The 18,531-nt window shown below is 39.4% G+C and overlaps 1 protein-coding gene across 1 annotated transcript in view; it reads left to right on the top strand.

Annotated features, from left to right (window-relative positions):
* LOC117245771 (glucosidase 2 subunit beta-like) overlaps window positions 1-18,531 on the top strand; it is a 201,829-nt gene that overhangs the window by 154,804 nt on the left and 28,494 nt on the right. The window contains exon 13 of the mRNA XM_033609260.2: window positions 16,870-16,941. Within this exon, the coding sequence (XP_033465151.2) occupies window positions 16,870-16,941 (72 nt within the window). The remainder of the gene's footprint in view (window positions 1-16,869; window positions 16,942-18,531) is intronic.

The following is an 18,531-nucleotide window of genomic DNA, read 5'->3' on the forward strand; positions in this document are numbered from 1 at the left end:
TTTCTTCTTTCTGGGTAATTTATGTAAGAAAGAGGTCTCCGCTGTGCATTTACCTTCCCTCTTCATGTTGTTTCACAGAAGTGAAGCGTAATAAGAGAAAAAATATATATCTTATGCATTGACTCTCAGCCCTGCATAAAGAATTTCAGGGCCGAAATATGATAAGCTGTCAGGAAAGTGAGCTTCAATCAGACTCATAGTAGAAACACTGTACAGCATTTTATTCAGACTTGCATTTGTGGTTCTCCATGTGGAAAATGAAGGTAAACTGAAAAATGGCCTACTCTGGGTATGTTTTCTTTTAAACCGGCTGTCAAAGGATGAACTGGCATTGAGTCTTTGGGCTCCCGGCACACTCTCAACTCGATTACCAAGGGAAAGGAATTGCATTGACCCTATCTCACAATGGTCATGATGCTTTTTGAAAGTCCTGGAATAGTCTCCCTTACATTAGTTACACTACTGGACTTTGATTTCATAATTGCACTTGAGGCCTGATTAGCTGACTATTTGAGTGCTAAAAGTAAAGCTCTCATCACAGCTGCACTTTTATACTTTTACTGTACTTACACTGCAGAACTTTTTCACCACCAAGACATAAATCAAAGTGCCCAACTACCACCTTCATCTTTACAGTACATGCTCTTATATTAGATGCACTCTGGGAAAAAAAACCCACTGTAGTACCAAGAGGCAATTGTTCCTAAAACAAGAATAGGCCTGCTCTTATTATTAATAAAAAGTACAGCAGCTACTGTTATAACAGTACAGTGATTGCTAGTTTAATGGTGTAATAAAAATGCACTGATTTCATCTCTGGCTGTAACATGGATAAAAATAAAGCTGGGTGCTTATTAATCATACAGTATACAGTATGTTCATACCAGCTGGATTTAAATAGATCTATATTGCATGTAAAGACATTCTGGGTCTGTATGCTAGACCCTAAATGCCCTTGTAATAATGTTATTTGAACAAAGGACTATATTCTCGCAGCAAAAGAGTAGTAAGTTGTTTCTTTTTTCCCGTTTTCTGTGTAACAAAACTTTCAAGGTGTGTGTGTGTGTGTGTGTGTGTGTGTGTATGTGTGTGTGCGCGCGCGTGTGTGTGCGCGCGTGTGTGTGCGCGTGCGTGTGTGCGTGCCTGGGTCCAGACCTTAGAATCCGCCTACTCCACTAAGTTGACTTATTCGTCTGGCATTGTGACACGAGACAGCGGTTTCTCAACTTAAAAACAAACCATCCAATGAGCACCCAGGGGGGACTAATGGTTAGTTCGTCAGTGCCATAGGTAGGACTAACACCGTTGTCAAGCTATGTGCCAGAACAAATGATGAACAATAATAACAATGGTGACTACTAGGGGTGTAACAATGCATATATTCTTATTGAACCGGTTCAGTACAAGGCTTTTGGCTCAATACGCATTACGTACCAAACGATATGTTAAATTAACCCGTTACATTTGGAAAATGAAACATACAGCTTCAGCTTGCGTTATCTGTGTCGTTGCACTCAACAAGGCAACAGGATGAAACAGGCATCATGCTGTCTGCCCCCCAAACCAGAACATTCTACTCCAGTGAGACATGCGCGGAGGCAGCTACGCTAAGCTAGCCCGTTGCCATATGGTTAGTAAGATGGCTGTGGCCGATGTTTTTCTATTGTGTCGGGTCAGTTTTGCATAGGCTAAAAAAAGGGTCACAAACTTAAATTACTGAGCAGGTACAAGAGGAATACAATGACTGTTTGTCAAATGGGCTCTATGATCTCACTGTTGTGTGACGAGATGGCTCATAGTAGCTGGTGTCCCACTAAAATGTGTTGGGGACGAACCGAAAACTCACCTATTGTTTACCTGATAATGCTTCATTGTGAACAAGAAAGGAGAGCTAGTTAACGTTAGCTTTAAGCAGCTGGTGACCGCAACCAACAGCTGATAGATATGGAAGCGAATCGTGACTAATATTTAAATTAAAATGTATTTGCAGAAATGCTTTTTCATTTTAAGATTGTGGCTGCATTATTTGACTCATAAATAAAATTAATCATCAATCATCCTATTTGCATTTTAATTTTCTTCTTCAAAACTGCTCATTCTTTTACTTAATTAAAATGAAAAAGAAAAAGTCATTTGAGATTTAATTTTCAAAATATGCCCCAGCAAATAGATACCAAAATTCAATATGAAATGTAAAATTTGAAAATTAAAATGCATTTACAGAAATGCTTTTTCATTTTAAGAATATGGCTGCATTATTTCACTCATAAATAAAATGAATAATCAATCATCCTATTGCATTTGCATTTTCTTCTTCAAGACTGCACATTTTATGCCATAATCAAAAAGAAAACAAAGAAGACAAATGATTTGGCAATCTGAGCGGCGCAGGAGAGTGACGTCAGGAGCTGCTCTTCTTCAGCTGACCATGGTGCTACCCATCTAATACAGTAGGGGGCAGTGTGCACATTTGATATATGGATGCATCACAGATCATGGCGCTCCCTGAGATTGTGCTTTCTAAACATCGTAATTTCCCAAAACTGAATAAATACCACACATAGCAACACAAAACTGCTTTGCTAGCTCAATCATGTTGTAACTAAGATATCTGCTGGAAAAAATAATTTTTTCATGGACTGTTCATGGAGGATACGGAGTTAATACGTCTGATACTGGTAGCAGCTTATATTTGTACTTATAGCTTTGTAGACATCGTGATTTCCCAAAACTGAATAAATACCACACAGTCCAGCAACCTTTCCGGGGGAAACCATGTGATATTGACACGTTAAATAATTTTCATACATACAAAGCTGCCTAATATAATTTAGATCTGCCCTGTAAAAGTGTGTGTATAGCGCACTGAATGAGTGTTAGGTGTGAAGAGGACCTTACAAGTGAGCGCATTGTGTTTTCTTATGACAAGCGGTAATAACATCTTCTCACCAAACACTCATTCAATGCGCTATACACACACTTTTACAGGGCAGATCTAAATTATATTAGCCTAAATATTTAAGATGATTACTTATGTATGCAATGATTTATTGATATTAAATATATATAGATAATATAGATAAACATACAGTCCAACAATTCCTTTGATCAATGGATATTTTTTTACTTAACAATTTAATGCAGAACAGCAAGATGGCATGATGCAATTTAATTTCTATCATGATCAAGATCGTGCTGAAAGCTGAATTAATAGTAGTGTAAATATATCTATGAAACGTATACAAGTTTACAAGGGTCTTTGTTGACTGCAGCTTGTTAGCTATGGCCTCCAGGCTTACTACACACTGATGTCAATAGGTACTCCATATCATATCAGTTAATCTTAGCTGTGCATAATTTATTAATTTCACGAGCAGATTCAATATTCGACAACCATATTGTATGGGTTAGAATCAAACCAAGGCAGTATGTATGAAAATTATTTAACGTGTCAATGTCACAGGGTTTCCTCTGGAAAAGTTGCTGGACTATTATTTAGTTTTGGGAAATCACAATGTCTACAAAGTATAAGCTCAAGCTGAGTCTATCGGCAATCCAACTACAAAAATGCCAGTTGAGGGAATCCGAAGCCATTTTTAACTCATGTTGGTGTGCAAACACGAGGTCCTCCATGCTACGCTTTGAACACTTTATTGACTTACAAAAACGTTAAAAACACCTACAAAAGGCCGAGTGTAAAAAAGACTTAAAACGAGCTTGTGCAAAAGGACAAAAATACTACGATTGTAACGAAAATCCATTCACTCGACACACACACACACAGACATGGTTGAAAAACTGTGTGGCCTCCCCTGATTCTCATTCCATAACACTGATCAAGTGTGACTCCCCAATCTAACCTACATGTGACTGATCACCACCTATGCCCACAGCTGTGCAGGTAACCCGTAGCAACCCTAGTGCCTACTAACACTGACACGGCACCTGCTACCAGTTTAAATGACTGTCAAGTTAGCGGACGTATTAACTCCGTATCCTCAATGAACAGTCCATGAAAAAATTATTTTTTCCAGCAGATATCTTAGTTACAACATGATTGAGCTAGCAAAGCAGTTTGTGTTGCTATGTGTGGTATTTATTCAGTTTTGGGAAATCACGATGTTTAGAAAGCACAATCTCAGGGAGCGCCATGATCTGTGATGCATCCATATATCAAATGTGCACACTGCCCCCTACTGTATTAGATGGGTAGCACCATGGTCAGCTGAAGAAGAGCAGCTCCTGACGTCACTCTCCTGCGCCGCTCAGATTGCCAAATCATTTTCGAATTATGGTCACTATTTTGCAGGGCAGACCACAAAAATGAAATAGCAATGTCTTCTTTGTTTTCTTTTTGATTATGGCATAAAATGTGCAGTCTTGAAGAAGAAAATGCAAATGCAATAGGATGATTGATTATTCATTTTATTTATGAGTGAAATAATGCAGCGACATTCTTAAAATGAAAAAGCATTTCTGTAAATGCATTTTAATTTTCAAATTTTACATTTCAAATTGAATTTTGGTATCTATTTGCTGGGGCATATTTTGAAAATTAATTCTCAAATGAATTTTTCTTTTTCATTTTAATTAAGTAAAAGAATGAGCAGTCTTGAAGAAGAAAATTAAAATGCAAATAGGATGATTGATGATTAATTTTATTTATGAGTCAAATAATGCAGCCACAATCTTAAAATGAAAAAGCATTTCTGCAAATACATTTAATTTAAATATTAGTCATGATTCGCTTCCATAGATAGAGGTTGCATTGAGTAACATTATAATGTGCTTAAGCTCTGATCAGTAAAAAACGATATTGGGCGGAAGTAAATTTTAAGGCTCTCGTGATGTGTTCCAGGTAAACTTGTAAAATGTAGTTTTTACTGAGAAACTTGAATAGATACAGATGTTTGAAAGAGAAATTGTTGACATTTTAACAGCATTATGAAATAGATATTAGGATGATGCCTCTAGTGTCCAACGCAAGGAAGTGCAATTCTTTACAAATGGATAGAAACTTGATAGAAACTACCCGTAGCCATTGGGGAGAGACTTATTTTGTCCGTTGTTTGCCATCCATTAGTCGTGGATATGCACTTTGGACATTTGCGGGACAGAGACAGGATCTGCCAGGTACGTGGCGTGTTTTGTGAAATATTTAAGTAAAAAGACGTAATGGCTGAACGAGTCATAATGAGAATCTGACTGTATATAATGTATTACCATATTTTAGCAGAATAAAAAAACTCAGAATCACAATGTATTCAAACTAGATAAACAAGTTCTTTTCAATCATACAAACTCACTTGACAATCAACAGGCAACTGAACTGAGGGAAATAGCCTGTTAGCTAGTTAGCAGCGTGTTAGCTAACCTAGCACACAAAAGTTCAATTTTTTTTTAATGTACTTGTGGCTATTTCCACCATAATATCACAGAGTGGAGGAGTTTCGCAGGCACATCAGATATCACGGAGATTCCCAATGGAATGAATGGACTTCCGGTCGCCTCGTCTCTATACACAAGTGGAAACGAAGCATAAGTCCCAAGTCCCAGCTTACTCTGTGGGCCCCATGATGCACCACTGAAAAGCTCTCGTAGGAAAGAATGGGGCTCCACTTCCAACAGTGTATCCAGTTCTCTTTACACATCCATGCAAGATGGACGCTGCTATCGAGGATTTTCAGTATTCCCAGTATCGTAGTTTCAGTCTTAAAACCCTGGAAAAACCAGTGTGTTGGCTTTGCTACGTATCAGTGTGAACTTAAAATAATGTTCGATGTTGGTCTCCAGTGATTGTTTAGGGAAAATAGAATCCCCCTCCCCCACTGAAATTGGTTAGAGAGGAGGCAATGTCAAGCTGCAGATGGAAATGTGTAACGAGTCGATTCTGTCTAATATCAGGCAAGAGTGCTGCAAATTACATAATAAAGAGTGATTGCAGGTTTTTAAAATACATTGCTGAGTCATCTCTATTTCAAATACGCAGTACAGTACATTGTAAGCACACACATAAATGCTCTTTCCAGTGTCATATTGATTCACTGTAAAGGGAAATGAAACCATTGCAAGCTAACATTAAACAAGTGAAACGGCAGCAAAATCAGAAAAGAAACAGACACAAACAAGCACAGTAAAATATGTTGTAGCAATACCAGCTCTGCATTTTCTAAGTTGGACTGAAACAGAAAAACAACAACAGAAAAACCCACCTCCTCAGCACTTATCCAAGTTTAGTCAGGGAATGCCCTTTTCCAGGTGCCCATTTCATTCTTACCCAGTATGTTAAGGTACACAGTGTGCAATGCAGGCTCTTACAATCCAGAATAGCTGTTTGTTTTCTGTTTGTTCAGTTGGCGTGGACTTTATACTGCAGTTTAGATTAGACAGAGCATTACATTTATAGTAGTGGTACTGAGGCCAGCTGTAACCTGTAACAAGGGTGCAGTCGCAGCTGTAACGCTGCATCACAGACACTTCAGCAAGGTGTAGACTTGTTGACACAGGGGCTTAAAGCTGGGTGTGCTGATTAAAGGACAGACAGGTGCCAGACAACCCTGCTGCCTTTACATGCAGGTCAGATGATTCACTATTGATTCAGGTTGTGGGAAAACAACAACTATCAGGTGTCTCCACCAAATAAAATGTGTGATTCTGTCTAAACATTCAATAATGTCAACGGGATTCTGAAAATTACTCCGGTACAATATAGAGTGCGTGAACTTGATGCTCAGAATAGCTTCTAGTTGATTTACTGTATGTTCACACTGAGTAAATATGTTTGTCACTTCTCATAAGGGGTGCCAAATCCTCTCAGAGGAATAGGTTAACAATTTGTTTTCTTGCTGAGAATTTGATTCAACTTTTATAACTGTCTTTTAAAATTGAAGCTGCAGCCTGCCTAAATACATATACTGGGAACTGGGCTGGTTGTAATGACTTCCTGGAGTCTTGCATAATCCAGAGGATGCCAGACAACCAAGTTTGGATAGCTGTCTACCCTTTTTTGTCTCCGTCCTTTATGCTAAGCTAAGCTAACCATCTGCTGGCTGTAGCTTTATATTGACATTATGGATATGAACTTGGTATCAATCTTCTTATCTTACTCTTGCCAAAAACAAAACAAAAGGAATAAACAAATTTCCCATAAAGTCAAACTATTTCCTGTAGTTCAGGTACACTTAGTTATGACGCACACTCTCTTCTGTATGTACACTGTGGGGGTGGGCAAATGTCAATATGTGAATATACTTTAAGTATCGTGGCTTGTTCAGCCTTGGATGCATAAAATGACTCTATCGCCAACATCGAGTATAAACTGTCAAGTCGTTATTTTATGCCACCAGCACGAGACTTGCCTCAGCTTTTCGGTTCTCTTGCTCTCTCCTGTGGCTCGTTCCCTCTCACAGACACACACACACAAAGAAAGACTCACAGACATGATACATCGCACACACCCCTCCGCCCGTTCAGATCAGTCTCTCCTGAGTGATAGTGTGTGAGCCAACACAAAGCGTGTGTTTTATTTGCAAGGCTCCAACCCACTATATTTTAGTGGAATTTTCCGACCATGGAGCACCAATGCCACTTGCAGATATTATTGATATATGTACTGGAGAGCTGTTAATGTGTTTCCAGCTTACAGTGAATAAATCCCAATGTGTAATGGTGCCATGGTAACAGTTTAATTTAATTAGTTTAACAATACTGTGAGCAGGTGAAATTTTTTTTCCCTGCAGGGCTCAAGACCACTACTGTTTACTCACATTTTGTGACCATGGAGCACCAGTGTAGATATTTTTGATATATGTACAGAAGAGCTGATAGTTTGTGTCCAGCTCACAGTGAATAAATCATCACATCTAAAGGTGCCCTGGCAGCAGTTTAACTTTCTGCTAATTGTTAATATATAATTGTTGACCAGAAGTGTAAAGGTCACAACAAAAAACTCAGCACCTCTGGCCCGAGGCAAGCTGGGTGCTTCAAAATAAAAGCACTAGTGTTTCCACCTGGATTTATAAAAGTATATAAATACTTGGTTCATTTAATAATTTAGTGTTTTAGTAGTCTACAGTAGTTTAAAGGAGATTTCAAAATATTAAGATAGGAAAGAGCTAGACAAGATTTCCTCCCAATATGTTTAGTGCATTACTTTAATTTATTTTCCATTCAAGTAAGGCAGATGTTATTTGTACATTTTGCTGCTGTTAAATGTCACTGTTATTAGCTTTTTTATTAGCTAAATTAATAATTGATTGTAATTACCTTGTGCTCTGCATGAAAAAGGTGCTAAAGCAGTTCATTTTCTATTATTATTTAATCTCATCCAATGCAGTGTTGACACTGTTATGGAAACACGTTCTACTTATATATGTGTGGTGACCCAAGGTTGCCTTATGCCATCATCATGAACAGAGTTGGCTTTCCTTAAAGTTTTCTAGTAAACAATTAACCACGTCACTCTATATTGCCGGGTCACCTTTGACCTCTGGCATGCCAGCCGAATGTACACAGTGTTACCTGTAAACCAATTAGCTCGTGTTGACGTTGCTGCAGTTTGCCGTGTCACCCTCAGTGAACTCCACCCACGCCGTCACACAGCAGTCTAGTGGGAGAAAGGCTTAATTGCTGTCTCTCTCCCTCTCTTGACAGGATCTCAGTGGACTGAGAAAGAAATATGCTTATCGTGTTTTTCCCATGTAACCCTTGTGTGTATCAGTTGGGTGACTGTGTCAGATCTGTAATTAACAATAGACTGTTGAAAAATTAACACAGTTATAACAAGTTGAGTCTTATTTTTGGAGTTCTGCCCTTCATTGCTGTCTACTATAACATTGTACCCAGCAAAAAAACATAAAAGGCTGAGATCACTGTGTATAATTAGCCAGTTTCATCAGGATGCAGTATTATATTGACTATTTCAACAATGATAGAATATTTGCTGATATCACAAAGTCTGCTACAACACAGTTGAGATTCAAATCAATTCAAGGGCCTGCGATCGATATGAGACGATATCATATGCCCATTTAACATGGTCCGATACAGAAGACGCTGCCACCTCTTTCTTTATTGCTTTTGGCGATAAAAGAAAAAACAAACAAACAAAAAAATCTTGCATAAATGTTAATTAGTCAGTTAAGTGTAGTAAAGTTTAATTTAAACTGACTCAAATGACACACATTCGACACGGCTTAACAACAACAACTAAACAAAAGTAGAAAATTTGGCTCAGTTACAACTCTACGGGTTCATAGGCAAAACATATTGTTTCTAAATATCCGACACAGTTTCAGTACTCATTTTATGTAGTATTGATACATCCATGCCAGCTGCGCTTTGTGAGGCGGATTTTATACCTCTGCGTTGAATTGACACTGTACCTATAGCGTAGGCTCTGTGGCGAAATAGAGCCTGCGCCATACCCTGTGCTGTACCCTGACGTGCACCTCCCGAGAAATGTAACTACACGTCGTGGCGATGCAGTCATCCTGTCTATTTTTGTGAGCTGAAGCCATATCCCTCATCGGAATCGGCTTTTTTTTACTTTAATTTCACAGAAAAGAAACAATAAATTGTGAAGACAATAAAGCCTCCACAAAATAGCATTTTAAGGCTTCATATGAGTAGAGGAAATCTCCGCTCGTCGCTAGGCTAATTTACACAATGTAAAATGCCATAGGCTTGTGCTAATAATGTTAGCATGTTGTATTTGGAAAACAGGTTTAGTATTAGACAGTTGTTTTGTTGGTGAACCTTGTGAGCTGTAATGGAGCCGAATTTTGTGCTAGAAAGATTAGCATGTTGTATTTGAGGGGAAAATGTGTCCAGCAAAAGACAAGTGCTTTGTCTGTGAATGCTGTTATAGTGAAGCCGAGATGTGTACTCGTGTTTGAAATTGTCACTATCAAGCCACGTTTTGGGTGTGTTTTGAATCAACTAAACTTTACAGCACTTCACAGAAACCCCACCACCAACTACTGTTTTGGAGGTGTAACTGCAGAGTGACACAGACACACCACCGCACAAGTGTAAATGGTCAGAACGTTAACCCTTATTAAGGTTTAAATTTATGCATATTTAAGGGCAGGGCTGCTTGAGTGACAGGCTGTCTGGCATTGGAAAGAATTCGAGCTATTGGCTCCAGAACTCTGCAGATTTCTGTGTGAACTGAATCTGCAGTCTGATCCAGCGAAGCATGAAATACTGCCTGAGGGGCTAAGTGGTTGCATCTAAGATATTTATTCTGTAACTGTGTACCTTCAGGCCCAGAACACCTGCCAAAGATTGACACTGTGGTACCAACTTATTATGGCTAGCGTCAGAGCTGCATTGTCAGGCTGTGACAGATCGAACGTGGGGGACAGAAAGAGATGGAGCGTGGAGTTCAGGACCCGTATGGGAGGATCGCTGTTGTCACTTTATGATCTGCTGCTCATCATAGCCTTCTAATTATTGTCAAAGGTTTGATTGGTGACCCGCCAAGTTTCTCTTTCTTCCTTACCCTTTGTATCCTCCGCCCGAGTGTCCCCCTTGCTGCACGTCATCATCTGTCATATTCGCGGCCTGTTCAGTTGGTGATTCATATGCACAGCGTCACCACCAGCAGACTCTGATTCCCTCCCACTCTCTTTTGTGCACTTTTATTTCTTTTTATCCTTCTGCCTTCCCTTTTCCTCCATCTTTGTCTTTGTTCTCCTGGCTGTTTCTTAGCCTTATATTTCCGTCGCAGCCAGTCTTTTCTCCTCAAAGCCTTTGTCACCGCCTGTCCATCTCAGCGGATATTTCCTCCTTCGTGTCACACTGTGCTCATTTGCTAAGGATAGCCAGGGACAGTTTGTATAAATGTGCCTGTTTGACCTTTCTGCTGTGTCCCATTTATGTAACGCAGACGACAGAATGTGAAGTGTCTGTCTCAGAGACAGACAGCTAATCAACCTGCACCTCTGTCCGCATATTGGGCTCGGCATTTCTAATCTCTCCTAACTTTCCTTTTTTTTTTTTTTTTTTTTTTGCCTTTTACCCAGCGACACATTTTCTGTGTTGTCTTGCCTGCTTTTGTTTTCTCACAAGCTGCCACATGGAGGCGAGCGTCCAAGGTCAGATCGCAGTGCCCTCACTCACAAATAGCTTAGCTTTTTTTTTGTTGTGTGTGTGTGTGCGTGCAGTGCTGGCGTGTCAGCAAAAGTGGGCAGGGATGGATGGCTTTGCCTTGAGGGTAAAAGAGAGGGTGATAGAGAGGGGGAAGAGATGTACAGACATACAGAGGTACTCCCTTATGGGACTCATTTGATTGCTTTTTCACTGTGTTACCCCTTTTCCTCCCCCTCCTTCCTCTGCTCACAATACCTCTGTCTATCAGGTGCCATATGTTTCTGGGCTCAGATGAGGATGTTTGTTATTGCTGAAGTACCTGCTTTACAAACCTAATGAATCTAATGAATGTAAAGCTAATGTCAAGAGGGAATTCTGATTCATATATTTGACACACATCACATCATTTTACTGTGCATTTGACTGCACTTTTAAAGCTTCTAGTTGAGAAATTCTTTAATAAATATTCCACCAAAGCAGCGACGAGTTTCACATTCTGTTTAAACTACCACACAGCAGTTATGTAAGGTCTCAAATTATTCTTCAGGTGTGGGTGTTCTGCTAACTTGTCATGTGATGTTGGAGCTAACTGAAGGTGTTGAGTGCCCCTGGAGAGGTCAAGGACAGCTGCGAAGACACCTTTAATCAGTCCTTTGCTCCTCTTATACCCTGAAGAGAGGAACAAGTCCAGGAGTCTACAGACATGCTAGCAGCTTTGTGAGGCTGTAGTTGTGGCTGGCAAAGTGTTTCAATAGAAATACTCACAATGGCAATGCTAACATGCTAACTGTTTACCAGGTATGATGCTTAGCATGTTGAAAATCTTCATCATGTGTGCTTAATCTTTACACAGCAAGTTCAGCTGGGCCTGATGGGAATGTTGTTAGTCTTTAGTTTTTCCTCTTTGGAGGAAGGTGTCTGATGAAATGTCAGAAGATCACCTAAGATATTACAGTTCAATTTGGGATGCAATGGCTGTGAAATTCTGGGCCAGTACTGATAACAAGGTTTAAAATAACAATTTGGGGGGCGTCGGTGGCTTAGTGGTAGAGCAGGCGCCTCATGTACAAGGCTGTTGCCGCAGCAGCCCGGGTTCGACTCCAGCCTGTGGCCCTTTGCTGCATGTCACTCCCTCTCTCTCTCCCCCTTTCACACCTGTCTGTCCTATCCACTAAAGGCTAAAAATGCCCAAAAAATATCTTTACAAGAAAAAAAAAAAACAAAAAACAATTTGGCCAAAAGCCGATACCAATACTTTTGTGTTGTTTGTTTTGTTTGGGGTATTTTTGTTCCCCTTTTGTACCAGGGAAACAAAGAAATCTTCATTATAAAGAAATAACAACACTTTTTGAATGAGCACAAATTCAATCATACACATTTATGAAACAACCTTTATTGTAGACCTGATTTACATGAAAACATCTTTTAAAAAATATGCTTCAAAAACCTTTTAATATATATATATATATATATATATATATATATGTAATACATCACAATTCCCTCTCTAATATCTATTTTATATTGCTGAAAAAAAAAAGGCAACAAATCTCTCCTCCAAACAGCTGTATTTATTCAAGTTTCTTGCCAAAAACTAATTTTACAGGATTACATACAAACACATCAAGACAACTTTGTAATTTACCTTCACGCAGTACTTTTACTGAGTAGAGCTTGAACACATCATAATGTAACTCAATGCAACTTCTGTTCTGTTAACTAGCTCTCCTGCTTATTTCGACACAGATTGTTGCTCACAATGTGGCATTATCAGGGAAACAATGGTAGGCGTCCCCTGATGCATTGATAATAAGTTTATTTGGTCCTTTCGTCCCAAAGGTGTCCAAGGAAAGATCTGTGTTTGTCCCAAGCACATTTTCGAACATCCCCAGGATGACAAGACACCCTTAGTCTTGAGCCCTGCCCTGACATTGATTGAATGTATGATATCTTATTTGCCAGTAGGCTGATGGCCGACACCAAGGTGAATATCGCATCAGATATTAATGTTTGGCAGATAAATTGATGCATCCCTACAATAAATTCGATATCTGTACCAAATTCCAATGGCAAGCTAATAGCTTTTGAGAAATTTCTCTCAAAATCATACATTTGAAGCTCATGGTGGCACAGGGAGATCTCTGGAGATCAACACAGTCATTGGGATTCATACTATGGGGACCATGTACATATGTATAAAATTTTGTGCCAATCCATTAAGTAGATGTTCAGATATTTCCTTGGGTAACTGAAAACTTATTGCAGGTGGTGCTACAGAAAACATCAGGGGATCACCAAATTCAATTAGGCTAAAATCTTCTATCATGGTATATGTAATTTTATATCATGGTATAAGGTATGTATCACAATACAGTAATTGTTCTGTAAATTCAGTTAAGAAATAGTCTAAAATAATCATACCATACTTAAATACATTTGATTATTTTCTTCTTTTACTTGAATCTTCTATTCAAAAAATGACACAGTAAAACTTAAATTCTGTAAATTGGAAGCTTTAGGGTTCCTGAGAACAGTAATTTCAAGTGTTACAGGTTTTTGTATTTACAACTTTACTCTCATCATCCATGTCACATCAATCATGTTACCTTGCAAGGTAGCTGGATTTGTGAGATCATGTGAGAATCCCACCCTGATTTACTCCCACAGTAGAAACAGTATCTCTACAGGTGGACACATTTCCACCATAGCACAGTATATACCATCATATCCTCCAACCCTAGTAGGATTTATCCTTGTTATTGAGATATTTCAGTCTGGTGGTGGACCAACCGACATTGCTGCTAGCATGACTGTAAAGTTTGTAGTTTGAAAATAAACTAATAGAATAGAAATAAATAGGAAAACATCCCAGGAGGAACCTTGCTGCACAGTGTCAGATTTCTTTGAGGGGGAATGGATTCTCAATAGGCTTAGTCATGGTGAGACACATTTAATTCTACTGCGAGCTGTACTGCTTACTCTGCAGTCAAAAAAAGATGCTTCTGTTATGTTTTTTCCTTGCCCTTATGCATGATGGATTGGGAAAGGGCCGTCCCCGTTGAAACATACAGTAGACATGAAAGGATAAATGCCTACAGTAAATGAATGTCTCCGAGATGAGAAGCATTTAATACAATCCGCAAACACGCGCAATGAGCAAAAGAAGTCGGCAGCCAATCACTTACCTCTCTCCCACTATCCCCCTTTCTCTGATGTTCATCATTTTCTTTTCTTTCATCTTGCTTTTCTCTCATGCAGCTTTTGATCCCTCCCGCACTTCCCGGCCCACGTCTACTTAGGCTGCAGCCATCTTTCCCCCATCCACCCTGCACTTTCTCTCTCTCTCTCTCTCTCTCTTTCTCTCTCGTTGTGGTTATCTGGGCATCCCTCTGCTCTTTTTATAACAGTCAGTGTAACGGTTCAAATGTCAAGGAAAAAAGCCAGGCTGCCTTTTCCCCCTGTCGGTTTCACCATCAGGGTCTTTGATCAGTTTGTTACTGGAGCTAGTGATCGTGCCTCTACTCTCCAGCACTATCCCCAGCAAGTGCATTAGTAATGGGCTAGACTAATTGCCAACTCCTTTAGATTCCTCTTTGCCTTAGTAGGAGAGCTGTGGGTGGCGGGGTAGCTCCATGTCAATCTTCTGTCCCAGTAGGTAGCCACTAAGCCTAGACAGAGTCCCACTGTTCAATAATTCTGCTTAGTAAACCACAGCTTTGGTACTTGTCTGACCATAGTTTGCTTGTCCGCAGTGTAAGTTTTGTTTGTCATAGAGCCATAGGAAAAAGAAAAAGACATATGTACTGATTTGTCCAGCTGATCAGGTCAACAGAAAAACAACACTGAAATACTATCACCTTATAGAGTTGTTTTAGCTAATGCATTTGCAAACAGTAGTCTATTTATAACCCACTCACTGGAGTTGTTGTTGACACATAAGTCCAGTACTCACTCTCCTTCTAGCTCTGCTTTTATCTCCACCACTCCCAGGGAAATATCTGTTTTGATTTTTTTTGGTCTGCTAAATGCTACACTATGTTCACCAGCTAGTCACTGGCTGTCTCTCTGCATTTGCTGCTGAACAATCAGCATGAAGTTGGTTTGTCAAAGCTTTTGTCCTTAAAATAAATTAGAAAAAACGACCATTGAATTTGCGGACAACAACGAGCTGAACAATATAATGCTATAAAGCTCTTTAAAGTTGAGAGGCACTGCTAATCTTTGTGGATTTACCACCAGTGATGCATTTCACATTACATTTTGATCCACTCTTCATACAAAAACATTGCGTAGAACAATTTCAATATACATATACATACATGATCTCTTACATTTGGGTATTAAAAAATTATCACCAAAGACAAAAATAAAATCGATGCAGCCAACGTTCATCAATTAGTTTGTAGGCTCTCGTTTTGAAGCCTTGAGTTCTCCGTTTTGCCTGTTACCAGTTTGGATTTTTGGAGCCAGAAGTGACTATATTTGGACCAGAGGGTGGACCTTTGGAGGAGTGAGTGGTGGATCTGACTGTGAGCTTACAGACTCTATCAGCAGACAGCCTGCCAAACCAGCCCGCCCTTCATTATGCATAAGTTTAAGCCTCAATAAAATTTAAAAGGGCGAGTTATAAAAAAAAAAAAAAATTCCACCCCCTGTACAGTTGTTATGAATGTTGAACTTTGCTATAGAGACCAAGACCTTTTTAGCACCAGGCTGTAAACATGTTTATTTCTGCTGTAAAGTTTGGCATTTTAACATGGGTGTCTATGGGGGTTGACTCAGTTCAGGAGCCAACCAGTGGCTGTTCGAGGAACTGCAATTTTTGTCTCTTCCACGTTGTCTTCATTTTTGGCCCCAGAGGCTGCTGCTTGATTATACCCAAGATATGTGTTGAGTGTGACATTTTACAAATGAAAAATGTTCTCTAAAGGGCACACCAATCGTAATGTCGAGACTGTTTCTGAATTACTTTAAATATCTTTCGCAATTTTGTATTGAAATGTCTTGGTACTTTTCAGGTGGCAAAAACAACTCTGTGTGATAAACATTTTGGCAAATCTGATGTATTTATGTCAAGCTCTAGTTTTTCATCAAAGTCTGGGTAAAAGAGCAATAAACAAAACCACTTGTTATAGAGAGATCACGCTAAAGAGCTGCTACGAAGTCCTTTTTTCATGCCACCTTTGCATTTTTACACAGAACCAAACAATGGTGGCATCTATCTGCTCTAGTGTGTGATTTGTAGACAGCCAGCATCGTGAAAGCAAAAGAGGCCTGACGTGCATGACAGGTAACATAACAGCGTCAGCCTCTAATGTAAAATATAACATACACATCAAGAGCACTTTCTAAACAATAACAATGGTATAACATGGCGATAACAATCATTAACCATCCCTGTTATATCGCAGGTAATCTCGTCCTTCGGAGCTTCCGGACCTCATTGTTTTCCCAGTTTGTGAACATATTCAGCCACTGGTCTTCTTCTTGAGTTAGCTGCTAACTGCTATCATATATTTTTAAATCTCCCACAGTTGGTCACACACCCATAACATGTCAAAACGTCACAACTGTTTTGGCGCTGTTACTAACTGGTTGTTGCCCTGAAGTTGAGACAACACTGTCCCCCTTTTATACGAAATTCCTGCCTTTAAGAGGCAGTATAACAGGAGCTAATGCATGAAAAGGACTGCTGCCAAGTAAAACCGCCATGGAATGAACCTGGTGTGCAAATTTTCTTAATGCGGACATTGTGTTTTCTTTTTCCCTCTGCAGGTACACTTATACCCTGTGTCCGTTTAATGAAGTCACTCAAAAGAGCACAGCAGGAACAGAGGTCTCATTAGGGTAAGTACCTCAATCAAGTCCTCTTTAGCCTCCATTGTTAAAATGTCAAACAATGACTAGCCTACTGTCCCAATGCAGTGCCTAATTTGAGGAACACCTTTTCCGAAGAGTTTTACAACATTGTGAGGACATTGTGTGCAGTGACATTTAGAGCCTATAGCGAAACACATTCAGACTTCTAATGTGAAGGAAAAAAGGCTTCTTCTAAAACAGTTTTAGGAGTCCAGCATACATTCCCTTGTCCTTGATCTTTCGTTACGCAATAAAGCCAGAAAAGTCCAATATTTCTTATTTATACCAATTAGATAAATTCACATGACAGCATTTTTCATTTCATGAATGAGCCTGAAACAAATCCCACCACTGCACTCCAATGAAAGCTCTTTAATCATTGTTGCACTGCTCATATGAAGTTACCCTAAGACCAATATTTGCGCTATTGATTTTTTAAAATTGTTATTCAATCTCTGTTAGGCTTCATATGACCTTTAATCAATCGCTAACAGATCTCTATTATAGTTTTAATACCTTTTGATCAATGACAAACAGGGGGCGAGTTTCATATACTGCCGGGGTTGTATATCCTCAGCCTTGAAGGGTTTCAGTTTCATCTAAAGGATTACGCTCTGGCCTTTTACCGTCCCCTTGGGATTGGCTGTGTCGACTGCTGGACTTTGGTGTGCATTAAAATTCCCATGTGCTATGAAAGATGCCACTCAGTCCCCATAGAAATGGACCTTTAGATGTCACAAGACATGTTCAGTTTTGTTCATCCTTTGTTCCCCAGGAGTGTCAGTGTACTGATTGAAATTGGAGCCGCTCTAAAGGATTGGCAGAAACACTACCCATAGTACAACACTAACTTTCTTGTTTGTGATCTTGTTTATTTTCTACCTGCTAAGTTCAAAACAACAGCCGTCCTTTAGCTGTCGAGTTTTCTTCTATTATCACACCACACCACCTTTTCTCACCTTATCATCGCTGTAACATCTCTGTCAAACAGATCAAGAAAAAAACTTATACATCATGCTGATAGTTCCTTTATTTTATTTTTTTTTTACTTATTCTCTTCTTTTAATTTAAGATTTGAGGTGATAATTACGGGATGTCGCCTCGCTGTCCTTTTCCACTCTCTCATTAGCCTTAACCGTCAGTGATCCGACACTTTTATAGGGTGCAATTATAGAAACCATTCCATCGTCATTGAAACCTCTCTGTGAGAAAAGCTTTTATGATTTGCTGCAACTCCTCCCCGAAGAGGAGAACTCAATTGCAGTGTTGTTCTGGTGGTAGCAGGCACATAGGCTAACCACTTGTTTTGCGAGCAGACAATGTAAAGGCACAAATGACCACAGAAAATTTGCGACAAAGTGTCAAAACATTTAGTCTCCTTTGAGATGTGATGCCATTAGTCCCGACTCGTCTTCTTTTGGCAGTTGATGTGATAATTTATTAGCAATTATCCCTTTCTGCACATGTAGTTTTGCTTTCAGATGGCAAATTAATTGGAATCTAAAGCAGGGCTGAGTTGTTGTTTTTTTTTTTCTTTTTGCACCGCCACCTCCCACACAACCCACTCACTTTTGGAGC

The sequence above is a fragment of the Epinephelus lanceolatus genome, chromosome 22 (genome assembly GCF_041903045.1).
Source record: "Epinephelus lanceolatus isolate andai-2023 chromosome 22, ASM4190304v1, whole genome shotgun sequence".
NCBI classification, from domain to species: Eukaryota; Metazoa; Chordata; class Actinopteri; order Perciformes; family Serranidae; genus Epinephelus; species Epinephelus lanceolatus.